Here is an 18033-nt window from a genome sequence, read left to right on the forward strand (position 1 = left end):
TGTTGATGAGTCATGAATGAGGTGAAGACGTAACAGGTGACTGCACACAAAAGGGACACGTTGCCTTAACATATCTCCCCCACCAGGAGGCCTCCCTGCCTGAAATGCCAACCTTGCTGAGGGACCTGGCTAACACAGCAAGGCTGTCTGGCATGGGTGAGATACATCTAGACCTTGGTACCCAAAGACACCCTAGAGCACACAAGAGCCCGTGTCCTTCCTGTCTCATTGGCCCTCATAAATGGGGGTTGGGGGTGAGCTTTGCAAAGGGTGCCATTCATTTGTCACTGAGGGGTGTGGTTCTTAACACCCACAGGGAGCATGGAAAATCAGGTGGCTATGTTTTCATGGGGGTAAAGGAAGGCATACTTCCCCTAGAGAGGCAATCTCAGGTACAAGCGCAGGTGGGCAACCCCAGGTAGATGGGAGTGTGGCAGAAGGTATACAGTGGACAGGGGGCATGTGAATGTGTAGACTGATTGGCAAAGAGCCTCTGTAACTAAAGATGGGGGCAAAGAGAGAGAATGCACTAGAAGGCAAATATCCCATATATCTGGGCTCTGTTCCTCTTCCTATGATGCCTTCCTCCACCTCTCCAGGCTCACTTGAGAAACAGACTGCCCAGAAAATAAGCTTCTCCCTTCTCAAGACCTCCCCAGTACTTTGTACCTTGCCCTCAGCAAACCATTTCTAAGTAGTTCTTTGTCTATTTGTTTTTCTCATGAGAATGTGAATTTAATGCATTTGATTTTTCTCTGTAGTTCCTGAGCAAAATTCACGCCTGGCATGGAGTAGGTGCTTGAGGAGTGATTGATGGATAGAAATGAACTTTCGTTCTTGTCTTTACTGTCTCCATTGCTCTAAACATCCTGGTCTTGTTATTGCCTCAGACTGCCACTTCAGGCTCCGCTTCCTGCCTTACACCTTACCCCCAACATGAAACATTCTCTGTCCTTTTTCTGTTTCATCCAGCTAAGTTCTACATGTTTTTAAAAATCAAGCTCAAATGCCACTTCCTCCCTTAAGCCTTCTTGGGATACTCCTGCTGGCTGCCAAATGCTGGCTAGGTGGTGTGGGAGGGGAATTTCTGGTTGTGTCTTGCTTTTCTGTTTGAAAACATGAAGCGGTTGAAGTCAAGAATTCTTAGGGACTCCTTCAGTTCTATCACTCTATAATTCATACATTTGGGGCTTATTCAGGATTTACTCCCTGCTAGGTACTGTGCACTAAAGATCCAGGAGAGACCCAAGAGAGCTTCTTAAGGAGCAACCGGTCTAGTGGAGAGGCTGGTTGTGCAAAGAGGCCTTGACAATACTCTATGGGACATACAGTGCCACAGGTGTGTGCAAAATGCAGTTAGAAATCCAGCAGAGAGGAAGCAGCTCTATCTCAGACGGAGAACAGAGACAGTGAAGCAGAGAGGTGTGATGTTTAGACCGGCCTTTGAAAATCATGTAGGAACTCACCATCTAGAGACAAAATGGGAGAACATCCCAGGAAGAGAAAAAAAGAATGAACAAAGACATAGAGGCATGAAAATAGACTTGTTCAGTCTGCTGCATAAGGTATAAATCTGTAGAAAGCAGACGGGGTGGAGAGTGTGCTCACGGGCAAAGGGGTGTGCTGGGAAATGACATTCAAGATGTAGGCCAGAACTTTGAATACCAAGAAAAGGAGCTGGAACACTACCCTGAAGGTAATAGGCAGCCATGGAAGGTTTTTGAGAAAGAGTACAATCTAATATGTAGCTGAGCACTTTCATACATTGTTTGGTATTGTTTGTTGTCTTTGCATGTATTTATGCCTTTCTCCTCTGTGTTCTGGGCTCCCAATGGGCAGGGGCTCTCTATGTCCCCCAGCATCCAGTACATGGTGGGCTCCAGTGTGTTGAGCAGATCATCATTCCCATCCTCCACCACACACATTCCAGCCCCACCATGGAGCCCGCCCTCCCAGCCCATGGCTGAGCCTGAGCCTGCTCCACACTCAGAGACCAGCCCATCTTCCATGCTCACGCTCGATTTCCTCACAGAGGCTCACCTCGCCTGTTCATTTATCCTAATTTTCATCTACCTTGATGGGACCTTTTGAACTTTAGCCCTGTGGCTATGTCACTGTGGTCTAGATAAGCGTGGGGTCTCAGCTTTGGACATTAACACCAGGTCCCTGAACCTGTGTTCCTGGGCCCACATTGCTGGCCCTCCTCAGGGACCCTCTCCGAAGGGCAGCCTGGTACCCGACAGGCTCCCACCAGCACTTGAGTGGAGACTGACAATTATAATTATCCACAAAGATGAAAGAAAGCAAAGATTACTTTAGAGTCAAAACATGTAATTTTCCTTTAAAACCAGAACTACTCTTTCACTTATGTTATTTGATGCTTGGGTAGAAAATAATACAAACAAAGGGGATGTATTCAAGTCCTGAATCAGAGCCTTGCATCCTCCTGGGAATTCATTTTTCAAGAGTTGCTGACCAGCTGAGAGCTAAGTGATATTCATAGTTGGGTGGGACAGAGGTGTGGGGATGGAGAGGGAGTTCATTTGGTTTTTCTTAATTTAAGGGAGGATGCATTTATCTCAAGTCAAGGCTGTGCACTTTGAGGAATGAGCTCTCCAGCTCTCTTCTAAAGAGTCTCTGAAGGGCCATGAGGCCCCATGAACAGTAGCACTGGGGGCCCTGAGAGCTCCCTGCAGCCTTTCCACCCAGCTTCAGGGGCCTGCCTCCTGCCTATCCAGAGGAACTCTGCTCATTCATGCTTGGGCTTAGTCCTGGCTGTGACCAGTGCTGTGTGATCCCTGGGCCTCGACTTCCTCATCCGTGTTGGGAAGAGGGGCCTGTGCCATTGCTAGTCTCCCTGAGTGTCTGCACCATTTCACTGGAAGTCCAACCAGCTAGGAAAAAGTCTGAAGGATCAAGATCATTTTATTCAGGCTGACCGAGGACCTGAGAGAGACAATCCCCAAATTAACTTGTAAATGAGATTCTAAGAATGCTTTTGAGCATTATAAAGCTTTAAATTTTTAAGAACTTTAACCAATCAAGAATGACTTCTAAGAATGAACTGAGCCCTTCTCCAGGGGTGAGCTCCTCAAAGGCAGGGCCATGTCCTAATCACTTACTCAGCCTAGCAGGAGCACCTCCCTCCCTCTAGGGGCCTGGCTTGAAGTGCTGGTTTTCCTAAATGGAGGAAGGAAGGGAGGGAGGGAGGGTGGGAGGGAGGGAGGGAATCAGGTATGTATGCTCAGTACAGTCTAGGCACTTGGGAGCAGAGAAGAAGCTGACATGATCCTCCTTGAAGGTGTTTTTAATCCACCCAGAATAGGGGAGGGTGGGCACAAAGACCCTGCACGATGAGTCAGAATATATTATTTCGCAGACTCTGCGGAGACTTGGGCCTCACAGCATGGTGGAAAGAGGTCCTGAGAGATCATCCAGCCCAGTCAGAGAAGTCCAGGGATTTGCCCCAGACCACAATGAGCTGGTTGGAAATCTGGGATTGCAGCCCAGAAACCAGAGGAGATGGAAACGTTATTGAGCACCTACTGACTGCCAGGCACTATACCCAGCTTGTATCTAATCTTTAAAATCTTTAGAGGTTTTAGTTATTATTCCCACTTTGTAGGTAAGTAAAGAAAGTTTCAAGAGGCCAATAAACTTGCCCAAGGTCCCAAGTTAGCATGAGCCTGAGACAGAATTTGAAACCAGACTGAGAGCGAGAAAGGCTTCCTGCTTCCTGCTTAAGATGGAGCTTAGCTGGACTTCAGTCTAGTTTCAGAATAAAACAAACCTAGGATCAAATCCTGCCTCTGTCAAAATATCTTTGACAGGCAATTCTTTTCACCTTTCAGAGCTTCCTTTACCTCATTTGTAATGGGGGGGGTAGGTAATAATATCTATGAGGAATAAATAAGACCATGTACAAAAAGTACTTTGCTCAGTAAGTAACAGTGATTGATAGTGTCTTTGTTAATAACAGGGTATGGAGGAAGGTGCATTAGTATAAAGTCCTGAGGCAGCAAAGCACATGGGTAAGTTCATGGGCAAGGTCAATGGGAAGAATGGTCTGAAAGAAGGAAGTTGGACAATTACGTCCTCTGGGGAGGCTGGATCACTAGAGAGTAGGCAATGAGGCCAAGGTTTAGGGCAGGGCTAGCATACTCTAGGTGCCATTGGAAGTCACTGTCCAAATGCTCACTGGGCTTACTTCCAGGAGGCATGGGAATGCACAGCACTTTGGTCTCTGGTCTAGCCCTCTGAAAGGATACTCATTCCCTGACCTTCTCTCTTTAGTGGCCCAAAAGGCTGATTCCAACAGAAGACCTGATGTAAAATTTCTTAGGGCTGTGTCCTCCCCAGCCCTGAACCTTCACGTCTTGAGGGAAGGGGACTCTCCTGCCTTTGCAGATACATGTATGCCTAACAATGTGCAGGGTGCTTTAACACACATCTCATGATAACTTTCTAGGCAAGTGCCATTGTCCCCACTTGGGGAGGAATCAGAAATCTTATGAGCCTGGATGAAGTAGGAATCTTAGAGGATGAGTTACCAGATGAAGTAGCATATGGAGACACCCAGAATAACTTGACGGTACTCAGTCCCCAGCACCTCCCATGCCTATGGACTCCCATGGGAGACCCAGAAATGCGACTGCTGCCATACTGTCTGATGCTGTGATGATACTTTGTCACAAAACATGCTGTTGAGGGACGCCTGGGTGGCGCAGTTGGTTAAACAACTGCCTCCGGCTCAGGGCGTGATCCTGGAGTCCCGGGATCGAGTCCCACATCAGGCTCCCAGCTCCATGGGGAGTCTGCTTTGCTCTCTGACCTTCTCCTCGCTCATTCTCTCTCTCACTGTCTCTCTCTCTCAAATAAAACATGCCGTTGAGCTCTTCTGCCCCATCCACTGGCGGGCAGGACAGGGATTTTCTTTCCCCCACCACAGATGAGAAACTGAGGGCCAGAGAGAAGCCGATGGAAGCTGTCCCTGCACACAAAGCTAGTTAAGTAGGACCCAAACCATACGGCTCTGCTCTGTCACTTACCGAAGCCTCGGCATGGGAATTGCCACTTTCTCGACCAGCAGGTTCAGCCGATAATAATCCAAAAATGTTCTTGCCACGTTCCTTCCCAGCTTCATATCTGCAAGCACATGTGTCAAGGAGCAACTTTGGAAGGAAATGGGGACAGAATGAAAAGAGGGCCAGTAATAACAGCAGTAACAGAGACAGTGACACCACTCATCCTTCTAAGCTTCTTGTAGGTCCTGTCTTTTTTGACCTTCACAGAATGTTAGATACTATTATTTTCCTCATTTTAGAGATGAGCAAATTGAGGTGCTGAGAAGCTAAATAATTTGCCCAGGCTCACAGGACTAGGAAGGAGAGGAATCAGGTTATGGGTCTGGGTACTCTTACCTCAAAGCTATGTTCATAGCTTCTAGAATACACTGCGTCCCTTTGGGAATCACTGGGCTTCCACAGTCTGGCTTCAGGCAGCTCAGGGTGGAAACAGATAAGCAAGACCCAAGGTCAAGAGATCCTTTGTTGTGTGTAGACTAGGGTCTGTTTGACTCTTTGGGAACAGTCATCTATTTTGATAATCCCAGAGGGGACAATGGTAAAATCCTCTCACCAGTGTCCCTGTTCTACCTTGAAAGCTACCGATCACGAATCCTTAGGGCAAGGATTCTTGACCTGTTAAAGTACGAACTCACCAGAGAAGGAAAAAGGGCCAGTTCTGTATCAACCATTGGCACTTTAGTACGAATTGGCAGACCAATCATCGATTCAACAACAGAGAGTACTTGCTCTGTGCATTATAGCTGACATCTCTGGGCCTTCACATGAGCTATCTTCTCTGCTTGAAGTGCCTTCCCACCTCCCTTGGCTAATTTTTGCTCATTAATTCTCCAGTTAGGTGATACCCCTTTAGCAAAGCCTTCCATGATACTCCTCTCCCCAAGGCTGTGATGGGTGCTCTGCTTCTATGCTTCCATGACCTCTAAACTGACTTCATTGAAAGCCTTTCTCTCTTCTCTCCTCTCCCTCAGCTCTGAACATCCGAACTGTCACTGTTGAGCAACCTCCTCATTCTTGACTTAGCCCACATCACTCCCCTGTTGTCCCTCTAGGAAAGGCCAGCATCACCTGTCCCCTGGATTACTGTCATCCTCCTAATGGGTCTTCCTGCCACAGACTTTCCTGCCTCGACTCCAATTCCTACAACAGTCAGAGGGATGCTATACAATGCAGAGCTAACCCCTGCATCCAACTGAGTAAAACTCCCAAGTGGCTCCCAGTTGCCTTTAAAGTTCAAATTTTGGAACTCGATTTCCAAGGTCGTTCCTCGCTGGGCCCCTGCTTGTTTTCTTAGTTTTGTGCTTGTGGTCTCCCCCTTTTCACTGCCCTTGGTCTTCACACTCCAGCAACTGAACCTCTTTTGCCTCCGGGTCTTTGCCCACACCCTCCCATCTTTCCAGGCCATGCTTCCTCCCTGAGCATGTCTTATGGGGCTGACTTCTTCTTCTCTGTCCCCAGACACCTCAGTTTCATTGTCACAGCAGGGGATAGGTCTCAGCCACCACTCCATCCAGGCTTGTGGAAAGGTCAAAGGAGTTCTTACCGTTGTCTTCAAGACTTCCCCGAGCTGGGGCTGGACACGGCCCAGGACACGGAAATGAGCATCTGTGGAGCATCTCCTATGTTCCTGGCATGGCATGGCACCGGTACTTTACTTTGTATACATTTGTATGTAAATATATATAAAGTATACAAATGCACAAATGTATACATTTGTATACAAATGTATACTTTGTATACATTTCAAACAATCGAGTGAGGAAGGCATTTTAATCTCCTTTTGGCTTGGGGAGACGGAGGAACTTATCCCAGGCTGCCTGGCCGGCAAAGGTAGAGCTGGGACTCCGACTCAGGAACGTCTGACTCCAGAGCAGTGAATGTTCTACCACCCTGGGCTGTTTCTCAACACGAAGGCACCTTTTCTGTCAAGGGCTGAGTCATCCCAGGCCAGTGCCTGGTGGGAGAAGGAAAAACACGAGACAAGTTGTTTATGACAGCGAGACGCGCTGCAGGCTCACCGTGCTCTCCAGCTGCCACCTGCTTTCTTCCTCTGGATGTGACCGACCTTCCCTGTCCTCCTCCTTAAAAAGTTCACAGGCTGGCACTGGGCATCGCCTCTTTGCCCAGCAGACCCTGGTCTGCTGCTTTCACCCAGCCAGGCTCCAGTCAGCTCGGGGAAACCGCATCACCACTGCGTGTGCTCACAGTAAGAGTGACGGGGCCACACGGAAAAGGACAGGTCTCTTCGACTGGCTCAAAAGGCATGGCAGAAGTTTTGGAATCCTGGCGTGCCACGTTTTATGTATGGCACCTTGTATTTTCCAAAAATGTCTCCCGTGTTATTCTAGGATATTACCTTGACCGCCCTTCTATTGGGAACTGAGGTCCATATCTCCTCCCCTTGAATCTGGGTGGACTTGTGACTCACTTGTAATTACAAGAATGGCAGAACTGGTCAGAGGGACCTGGCGGGAATTCCAAGGCAAGGTCAGCATAAGAGTTGTCACTTGCCCTTCGATTGCTAGAATACTCCAGGTGGGGTCCTGCAGCTCCATGAAAGCAGTCCAGCTGCCCTGAGGCCGCCCTGCCAGGGGGAAGCCCCAAGGGGCCCACGGAGGGGCCGCAGGTGGAGGCCCAGCCACTATGTGGAGACGCAAGGAAGGAGAGACTCCCTCCAGCCCACGGCACCTCCACCAATCTCTGAAAGTCCCATAAGCTGGACCTGTCATCTTCCGCATATTCTTATGGGGCTCACTGATCTGTTTCTCACAGAGGGCAGGAACAGACAGCAGAGGGGATCAGAACTCCCAAATCAGAGAAGCAGGGGAGCGTGTCCAGGATGGGGTGAAACCCAGACTGATTTGGCTACTTCTGCTCAGAGCTGTTTGAACTAAAGGGCAGGTGTCAGGAGTTCTAGTACTTCCTGGGACACTTCAACAGGTAAGGACGGTTTGGGCACACGTTGTTCATTCTCTCTCACTTGTTCATTCATTCATTTACTCACTCCATTCATTCATTCATTCAAACATTCCCTGGGCTCCTCCCATGTGTATACTGGGAGGCACAGTGACAGGAATTGGGGTTAGAGACAGAGAAATTAGACAAGGACAGTTGACAGTGTAGAGGAGGAAGCTAGTATGTCCCAACTATGTCACTGGACAGGCTGCTGCACTGGTCACCTTCACAAAAGCAACTCTTTATTTTTGAGCTTACCCCAAGGCAGCACAGTGTAGTTACTCTTGCCAGTCCCCACCATAACCCTGCAAAAGCAAAGTACAATTCCACATGTATTTTGCAGAAGAGGAAACGGTAAAGAGGAAAACTTGCATAAATGACCTGGAGCCCTGTGGCTTGAAAGTGATGGAGGTAGGTTGAGAACGGAGTGTCTTTTACCACTGTGCATATGGCTTCTCCTCTCTGGAGTGCGATCATACATGCAAACTCTAAGCTCTGTGGATGTGTCAGAGGTTGAATTCCTACTGGGGGAATTGTAAAAGGTTTCATGGAAGTGGATGTATAACAAAGATGTGAAGGTCACAAAGGGGAGGAAGAGAGAGATGACATCAGTGGAAGCATGGAGTGGGGTGGGGACATATGACCCTGGGCCAAAAATGAGATTGAGAAGGGCCCATGGGCCCAGGCCACCTCAGGATAGCGTGAAAGTTGGGGCTGCACAGGTAGGCTGCAGACTGATCAGTGAAGGCTTTGAATGCCAACTTAAGGCATTAAACTTCTATGCTGTAGGCAATAAAGAATATTTGATGTGATTATCTATGGTGGTATTTGTCCACTCAAAATATATTTATTGATCATCTGTTATGTTTAAATTCTCTGGAAGGCTCAGGGTATACTGTGGTAAAATGATGATGATGATGATGATGATGATGATACAAAAAGCTAACCCAGAAAATGGTTCTTAAGTCTAGAAGTAGAGACATAGAACAAAGCAATAAAACCCTTCATGAATATATAATTGCAATTGAACTAGTGTAGGATGAAAGTGCACAGGATCTGTGAGAGAAGGTGATGGGGGTGCTGCTTCAGATAGGGCACGTGGGCAGGCCTCCCTGAGGAGAGGCAGAGCCAAGGAAGGGCCGTGGGAAGGGTCCTCGGGTGTGAGAGAGGGTCGGAAAGGGGGTTGGCGTGGAGGAAGAGTGAGATCATGTGGAGCCTTATACTGGGTCATCTGAAGGAGTCTGGATTTTCTAAGTGAATGGAAAGCGGCTGAAGAATTTTAAGCAGGAAAATGAGACTGTCTGGTTTATCATTTTAAAAGGTCATTGCTGTACTAAAAATAAGGAAGCAAGAGTAAAAGCAGGCATATTGGCCAGACTACTGCCGGGGTCCCGGAGAGAGATGGGGGAGGGGGCTGGGATGGTCTGGACCAGGACAGAGGCAGTAGAGATGGGGAGATATATCTCGGGGCAGGAACTGGCAGGTCAGCCATGGGGCCTGAGGAGAGAAAGGAATGAAGGGCAACCTCCTGCATGTTTAGCCTGAGCAGCTGGGCACATGGGGTGCCATGGTCGGGAATGCAGAAGTCTGGGGGTGGTGGCACAACACAGGGTGAGGGGAGAGACTAGCAGGGCAAGAATCAGATCATGGAAATGGTTTCTGAGCGACCAGCCCTTTGGGATTACTCATGCCACAGGTCTTGCTGACTGTATGGTATGTTCCACTCAGTACAGCTCTCCACCTCTTGTTCCCACTCTCAGAGAAGACCCACACTTGAGTGTCCCAAGGTGTCTTGGGGAGTGGCAGTGACTGCAGGACCCTCTATTCTCTGGTCTTGGGGCCCGGGATCTGGTGCATTGAATGAGCACGATTCAGGGGGAATTCAAGAGACCAACCTGGTTTCAGCCAATAGCTTGCCATGTGACCTTGGCAGTTTCCCTTCTCTGACACTACTTTCTCTGCAGGTAAAAAGTAGAGTCCTTCAAGTCCTACCCAGTATTAACATGCTGTGTTCAATACAATGAGCTTATGAAAAATCCCATCCCCATTCTTTCATTCAACAAATATTTACTGAGTGCCTACTACGTGCCCAGTAGTTTTAGGCAATTGGGATACAGAGCGAAGAAAACTCACAAAGATCTTTGTTGGCGTGGAGCTTCTGTTCTAGTTACGGGAGACAAACTGTCAACCTAACATATTGGTAAGTTTTCGAGAATGCCAGAAAGTGAAAGTGGTAAGTGCTATGAAGTAAAACATAAAGAGCAGAGTAGGGGAGCACTGGGGACAGGAGCATACTGTAGCACCAAGCAGAGTGGTCAGAGGAGGCCTTGTGGGAAAGGTGGGGTTTGAGCGTGCCTGGAGCTGAAGGAGCTGGCCAGTACCAAGGGTGAAGGTCCTCCTCATCTGAGACACAAGCTCTGAACAGCCATTTCATTACTGGGCTCTTACCAAATCCAACCCAACCCCACTATAGAGATAATAGCTAACCTCAGGGATGTGAGCCTCCTGATGGGAGTCAGAGATACCTCCTTCTTGGCACACAGAAGCTTCCCGAGAAAGGTTCTCCCTACCTCCCTGAGGGTTCCCAGACGCAATACCTCTCACACACATCCTCCTGTCTCTTCCGCATCCTGCTCCTTGCCCCCGGCTCTCTGCAGCCAGTTCTATACTTCTCACTCCCTGCAGCTCTTCCAGAACCACCAGTGAGCCCACCTGGCCTGCCCTGAAGAGAGCTGAGGTCCAGGCCCTCTCACCAGATCCCATACTTCCCTTCTCTGTCCTCGTGTCCTTGTGTGCTGCGGGCAGCTCTGATTACCAGCCCTATTATGCGAATGACAACTTGAAAGTGACTTGTTCTGCAAGGTGCAGCAAGAACTGATATGAGGATTGAAGCCCATTCATTCATTCATTCATTGACTCATTCATTCATTCATTTATTCATTCATATATTTATTGTCTTTTACATGACAGATGCTATTCCAGGAGATGGGACATAGGGAATAGAAAAGCAGAGTAACAGAAAAAAAAAAAAAAACCGAAAAAAACACGGTCTCAGTCCTCATGAAGCTCTTTTCCTGCTATCATTTTCCAAATAAGAAAACTGAACTACTTTCTCCCTGTTTTGAAACCTCCGCCTAGAATTCCTTCTCTTCTCATACTCCTGCCCCTCCCAGCAACAGATGATTATCATTAAAGGGGAAAGATTAATTCTGCAGAGTGGCAGGCCAGGGAAAAGTGATTTCTCCTTGGCAAGGCTGACAGCGCTGCTGGAATGTTAAGAGGGACCTGTCGAGGAGCCTCTAGGTAAAGGGAGAAGAACAATGTGATAGTGAAATAACTTTGGTCCCTACCTCCCTCACCCAACCTCCACTGTGTGGGACAGGTAGGTGCATGACTGAACAGACGGATTCTTCTCTGAAGGGCTGCATTGGGGGGTGTAGAGGTCACAGCAGAGTCCTATCCAATCGCAGGTGAGTCCTGAGGCACCCCGGAGGGGGGCAGGGCTGCGAATGTGGGAGAGAGGGGAGGGGTAGGACACGGAGACAGAGCAGAAGGGAGGAAGAGACAGACAGACAGGCAGCAGCAGAGGCCAAAAGAGAAAGAGATGGAAAGAGCCAGGAAGATACAAAGAGAAACCCATCAGGATGCAGCAGAAAAATCAAGAAGATCATCACAGGGGCTGAGAGCGACTTGAACTTGAGAAGTGGAGAGAAATGGAGTGAGGAACAGAGACAGAAGAATAGGAAGCCCCGTCGTAAAGAAAGAATAGGAGAGAGAGAGGTAGACAGCCGGGAGGGAGAGAGAGGAAGAGAAAGCGGCCAGTGGGACAGAAAGAGACAAGCAGAAACAGAGCAATGCAGGCATCAGAGGAGAGTGGCACAGGAGCAGTGGAGACAGAAACAGAGGCAGAGCCAGCAAGAGGCAGAGGACCGCAGGGCAGAGAAGGAAGGGAGAGACAGGCTGATGGGCAGTGGGGCGGGGGGCCTCCTCTCCAACACACGAGATGCAACTCAGAAGGGTGGGAATTTTGTGAGTGGAGGTGGGAGATGGGTGCATACAGACATGGCGGGGGCAATGCTCTGATCCTCCAAGCCTGAAGCCAAGGTGGGCTCTGGGCCTGTTTCCTACGGCCACTGTAATAAGTCATCATGAACACCACACATTTGTTCTCTCACAGTTCTGGAGGCCACGAGTCTGAAATCCATTTCACTGGACTAAAAACAAGGTGCTCACAGGGCACATGCTCTGTTGAGGTCCCAGAGGAGAAGCTGTTCCTGGCTTCTCCCAGCTTCTAGTGGCTGCCATGCGCCTTGGCTATAACCTCATCACTCCAGGATCTGCTTCGTGGCCACCCTGCCTCCTCCTCCTGTGTGTGTCTGTGTGTCTAATCTCCCGCTGCTGCCTTTTTTTTTTTTTAATGTGGAACCCATCATGAGGCTTGTGGAACCCATCATGAGGCTTGAACTCACAACCCTAAGATCAAGACCTGAGTTGAGATCAAGACTAGCATGCTTAAGTGGCTGAGCCACCCAGGCACCCCTGCCTCCCTCTTATAAGGATGCCTGTGATTGCATGCCAGGCCTGCCCCCAGAATCCAAGATAAACTCCTCCCTCGAGATCCTTAACAATAACATCTACAGAGACCTCGTTTCCACGTAAGGTGACACTGGTGGGTTCCAGGAGTCAGCATCTGGATACGTGTGGGTGTCACTAACCAGGCAGAGCTGCCCTGGGAGGCTAGGAGTGGAGGACAAAGACTCCCGCGTGTCCAGGAGTGCAGTTCTGGCTCTGTGCTAGACATCTTGTGGGGTGCTCAAACCCTGCCCCCACCCCCCCGACCCTCAGTGCCTCCTGCACAAGCAGCAAGTGCATTCACCCGATTTGGACCTAGACATGTCTAACTCTAGTCTTTTTTTTTTTTAAAGATTTTAATTATTTATTTGACAGAGAGAGATCACAAGTAGGCAGAGAGGCAGGCAGAGAGAGAGAGAGAGGAGGAAGCATGCTCCCTGCTGAGCAGAGAGCCCGATGTGGGACTCGATCCCAGGACCCTGAGATCATGACCTGAGCCGAAGGCAGCGGCTTAACCCACTGAGCCACCCAGGCGCCCTAACTCCAGCCTTTTTAAATTGACATTATTTGCTTCCTCTTAAGGGCAGGAAATACCTGTACCGGCCACATGCTGCTTGTCTTATCTCCGAAACGTGTCATGGACTGCCATTCCTCCTCTCCCACTACTACTCCTTTACTTCAGAGCCTTCTCTTATCTGAACTATTGCTTCAGCCTAATTGGTCTTCTTGACTTCAGTTTCCCACCATTTTCACTGAGAGCGATGTTCTCATAATTGCTAACCTTGTCACTTCCTCACTTACAAACTTATGCCAATTCCCTGTCACCTATAGGGAAAGATCTAAACTTTTATATCTGGCATTCATGGCCTTCCATAAGCTGGCCGAGGCTTTGTCCGCTGACACTGGATCACACTGAGCATCTATTTAGAATGTGGGATTTAAAGTCCCAAAAGCATGACTTTTAATATTGGCTCCTACATGTCTAGCTGTGTGACTTCGGGCAAACTACTCAACTTCTCTGTGCCTTAGTTTTCTCGTCTCTGAAATGGATAAGGCTACCTACCCTCGAAGGACTCTTGGGTTGATTAGAAGTCACGTATCCAAAGCACCTAGCAAAGTGCTGGCAGGTAGTAACTCTATTATCATTGTTATTTATGAACCTGTCACTTCCAACAAAGCATGAACTCTTCGAGGACAAGGGTAGGTCACATTCAAATTTGTTTCCAGAGCCATTTAACACATGTTAGGCCTATCACAGCAGCAAGAAAAAAAAAATGAGCCAAAAAACAAGATAAGGTGGGAGAGAGAAAAAGAGGACCAGAGAGACAGGGAGAGAGAGAGAGAGACAGAGAGAGAGAGAGAGAGATGAAGAAATTATTTTTTAAAAATTTCTGCATGTTCAGGGATAAAGTCTTGCAGGTCCCTTCCATACTGAGTGCCTCGGTTTATTCTTTATATAAACCGAGCTAAATGATCTCTAGTGCTAATCTAGTCCTCACTTTCTCTCTGTTCCATCCTAGGAAGAGGATATCCTTTCCGGACACCCAGATCAAGGCAGGCCTTCTCAGGCATGCGGGTGGTACCCATCACTCCGATGGGGAATTTGGAAGAGAAATCAAGCTGGAGGCTGGCTGGGCTAGAACAGATGGAGATCTAACCTTAGGACTAATGTGCCTGAGTTTGGACAGGATAACCTTGGGGGGTTTTGAACTTCAGACCAGATTGGGCAGGTTTTCATTCATTCATTACTTGTTATTTATTCAACAAGTCTTATTAAGTGCCTCCTCTGTGCTGGGCTGTGTAATAGGCATGTAGACTATACTGGGTGGATAGAGTAAACAAAACAGGAATGGTCCTGCCTTCAGACTGCTCGCAGTCCAGACACTCTCGACGTCTGGGGCTGGAGGACCGTGGGAAGGAGCTGTCTTGTTCATTGTAGGCTGTTTGGCAGCATCCTTGGCTTTTCCCCTTAGATAGGAACCAAACCCTCCTCCCTATTGTGACAACCCAAAATGTCCTCAGACATTGCCAAACATTCCCTGGGTTGTGTGTGGTGGGAGATCACCCCTGGGTGAGAGCCACTGGTCTAAGGGACGCACGGTATCTGGTGGGCGTGCAGCAGGTGAAATGGGGGTGGTGGGCATGGATGGGAGCCTTAGAAGTATGGCGAAGGCTTGACTGGGAGGAGCTCCGGCTCCCCTACCTGGGTAAACTCATCCCTGAGTGCTCCTTGGAGACGGGGGAAGGGTAAAGGAATGTGTCCTCACAAGCTGTACTGACCTCCTAGAATGGTTGCTTAAACCTTTTCCCCATCACTTGGGCAGGAAGAGTGGCCTCCCTCTATCCCCTGCGCACATCGACCTCTGAGATGCCTCCCATTCCCCTAGCCCCGGATGGCTGGCATTTACAGCCTGTCTATCTTAGACCCACTCCTCTCTCAGGAGGGATGTTAATTCTCCACCCCCTAACCTCCCACACTCCAGCTTGCTTTGTGGGTTCCCCCCACTCCCCCTCCTCTTCCACTCTGGGAACTAGCAGTTTCCTAGCAGTGGCTCCCTTTCCCCACTGATGGCTGACCACAGCTCTGGAAGTCAGCCTACCGAGTCTGCTGTGCTTGCCCAACTGGGCCCCACTCAGCGATTGGTGGGGCTTGGATGTGGCTCAGTGGCTCAGTGCTAGAGGAGGCTCTATTTCTCTGAGATGTGCCTAGGTATTTTCAGAAGCTTCCACTGACGCACAATAAAAACAAGACTAAAGACCAAAGTCAATATTTGTGCGGCAGCGTCTTGGAGCAGGCGGGAGGCCGGGGAAGAGAAGTGTATTAAGTGGGAGGAGCTCTGATGGGTCTTGGCTCCAGGCCTCAGCTGTCTGTAGGGGGCTGCATGCCCTTGTGTGGGGGACAAGGGTGCTCTAGGTGTCAGTTTTCCAGTTGTGAAATTCAGGGAAAGGCTGAGTTGCTGATGTTTGGAAACCTTTCAGCTCTGATGTCTTGCGAGCTTCTGGATTTGGAGCTCTTACCTGGGGAACTAGCAGCTTCCTAGACCCTCTGGCATCATAGGCAAAAGCATTTTGTATATGTGTGTGAATTTTCCTGGGGAGAATATTCACAATTTTGTGTAATTTTCAAAGAAATCTGCATCCTTCACAAAGTTAAGAATCTCTGCTCTAAATTTGGATGGAGATACTTGAGTTTATCATTCTCTTCAGGTAATATGCCTTCTCATTTCCTGACTCACTTTTTTTTTTCTTTTAAAGATTCTATTTATTTATTTGACAGAGAGAGATCACAAGCAGATGGAGAGGCAGGCAGAGAGGGAGATAGAGGGAAGCAGGCTCCCTGCTGAGCAGAGAGCCCGACGTGGGACTCGATCCCAGGACCCCGAGACCATGACCTGAGCCGAAGGCAGCGGCCCAACCCACTGAGCCACCCAGGTGCCCTGACTCACTCACTTTTTAAACCGTGACTCTTCTTGGCATTACCGAGAACTGGGTGGTGCTGGGGAGTGCATCTACCCTGGCTCAGAATGTAAGAACAGTAGGTCGACCCTGTCACAAGTATATCTGCATTAACTCGGAGACCTCAGAGATCCTGCTGGTGCCAGTCCACTTATCGGGTCAAAAGGACACTCCGTGAAGATGGGCCCTAGGAAGTGACTACAAATGGAATGGTGGGCCATTCAGTGGCTGAGAAGTGCGGGCCAGTCTTTTGGCCAGAAAGCAGAGTAATAATTGAAACTAGCTTAGAATTTAAGAGGCCCACTAAAGGAACAGGATATGGAGTCTTTGTTCTTTAAAAGAAGCCCATTCCCTTGCTCCTTGTGTCTCCATTCTGATTCGGCCTGGAATCTGAACCACATACATGGATTAACGGAATAATCAATATCCTGGGAGTCCAGAGACCCATGTTTGAATGTCAGCTTTTACCAAATAGCTGTACGACCTGGACTAGGTCACTCACCACCACCACCACCCCCCACGCCCCCCACAAGGCTTCACTTTTCCTGCTTATATAATTAGGAGGAATTCAGCTTGTTTCAGGGTTTCACCAAGGGATGGCTATACACAGTGAAACTCTATTATAATACCTTATTCGTGGTTACTTCTTTACATTTAATTCTCCTTTGGGGACATTTTTGTTCCATCTTAAGCAAAACAGAAATGATCCTATCCCTTAAATTCTAATCTTTAGGGCCCTACTGGCTCTAACATTTTATGATTTTCTTTTCTGCCCTTGTGTTTCTTTCTTTTTGACTGTTGTCTTGAACTTGAAACTCAGGGGATGGAACTCACACTTGGGATCAGTTACTATCTTCCAGGCACTGTGCTATATTATTTATTGTGCACAAACAAGGTAGATTTTATTATTCCCATGTTACAGGTTAGTAAACTGAGGTTCGGGGATGTGCCATGTCTAACATCACTCTACTAGCAGTTGGAGGCTAAGCTTCAAAACTTAGGTCTGTCCAATGACAAGGCCTGAGGCTTGTGGAAATTATTATCATGTTATAATTATTTATTATCTTAACTGTCTTAAAATGAATACATTCATTTATTCAATATTTATTCTCTGCTGTATAAGGCTGTGGGCTAGATGTTATGGATTTGGAAATGAGAATTCAGTCTGTGTTCTGAGCAGCCCTTACAGAAGGCAGGTAGATAAAAACTACAGGTGGCAGGGGGAAGCAAGGGAAGCGGGGACACAGAAAGTAAAATCTAACATTGGAGGGACCCCAGAAGATTTCTTAGAGGAGGTAACCCCTGCACTGAACTGGGTGGTTGACCTTGATTTGAAATGAATGTGCATTAAGTAACTTAGTCAACAAATAATTGAGAATGTACTATGTGCCAGGTTCTTTTCTAGATGCTGAGATCCAACGGTGAGTAGGTGCTCACAGAGTGTACATCACAGTAGGGGAGGGAGTCAATCAACAAACACAGGTAGAATGAGGTTGGAAGCTGGGGGACTTGACAAAAGAGAAGGAGCTGCCCAGGCAACAGGGGGATGATGGCATGCATGGAAAGGGATCCCTGACCAGAGATGGAGGCATGTGCAAGCATGCTGAGGCCTGGTGATCGATCACCTCTAAGACAGAAGACATTTGCTGTGATTGGAACATCTTCTGCGAGATGAAGAAGGAAGCAAGAGAAATACACAAAGACAGGTCCTGAGTGCCTGGTGTGATATCATGAATGTGAACTTTATGTTGCAGGTAATAAAGAGCCATGGCAAGGTTTTAAGAGAGGGAGAGAGAATATTAGATTTGGCTTCATAGTGATCATTCCTGTGGCCCTGGTAGAGGATGACTTGGGAGGGACCAAGAGGGGAGACAGAGAAGATGGGGCAGACCTGAGCTAGGACACTAACCATGGGGCTAGAAGGAAGAGACTGAATTAGAAATACTGGTCACATAAAATGGATGTG

The 18033-nt window shown here is 48.3% G+C and overlaps 1 protein-coding gene across 3 annotated transcripts in view; it reads right to left on the minus strand.

Moving 5' to 3' along the window:
• The window catches only part of LOC122899951 (BEN domain-containing protein 5), a 1721330-nt gene that overhangs the window by 11356 nt on the left and 1691941 nt on the right, over nt 1-18033 (minus strand). For all 3 annotated transcript variants that reach the window (XM_044238193.1, XM_044238194.1, XM_044238192.1), the window contains exon 12: nt 5049-5145. In XM_044238193.1, coding sequence (XP_044094128.1) covers nt 5049-5145 — 97 coding nt within the window. The remainder of the gene's footprint in view (nt 1-5048; nt 5146-18033) is intronic.

This window comes from Neovison vison, chromosome 2 (assembly GCF_020171115.1).
Source record: "Neovison vison isolate M4711 chromosome 2, ASM_NN_V1, whole genome shotgun sequence".
In the NCBI taxonomy this organism is placed as follows: domain Eukaryota; kingdom Metazoa; phylum Chordata; class Mammalia; order Carnivora; family Mustelidae; genus Neogale; species Neogale vison.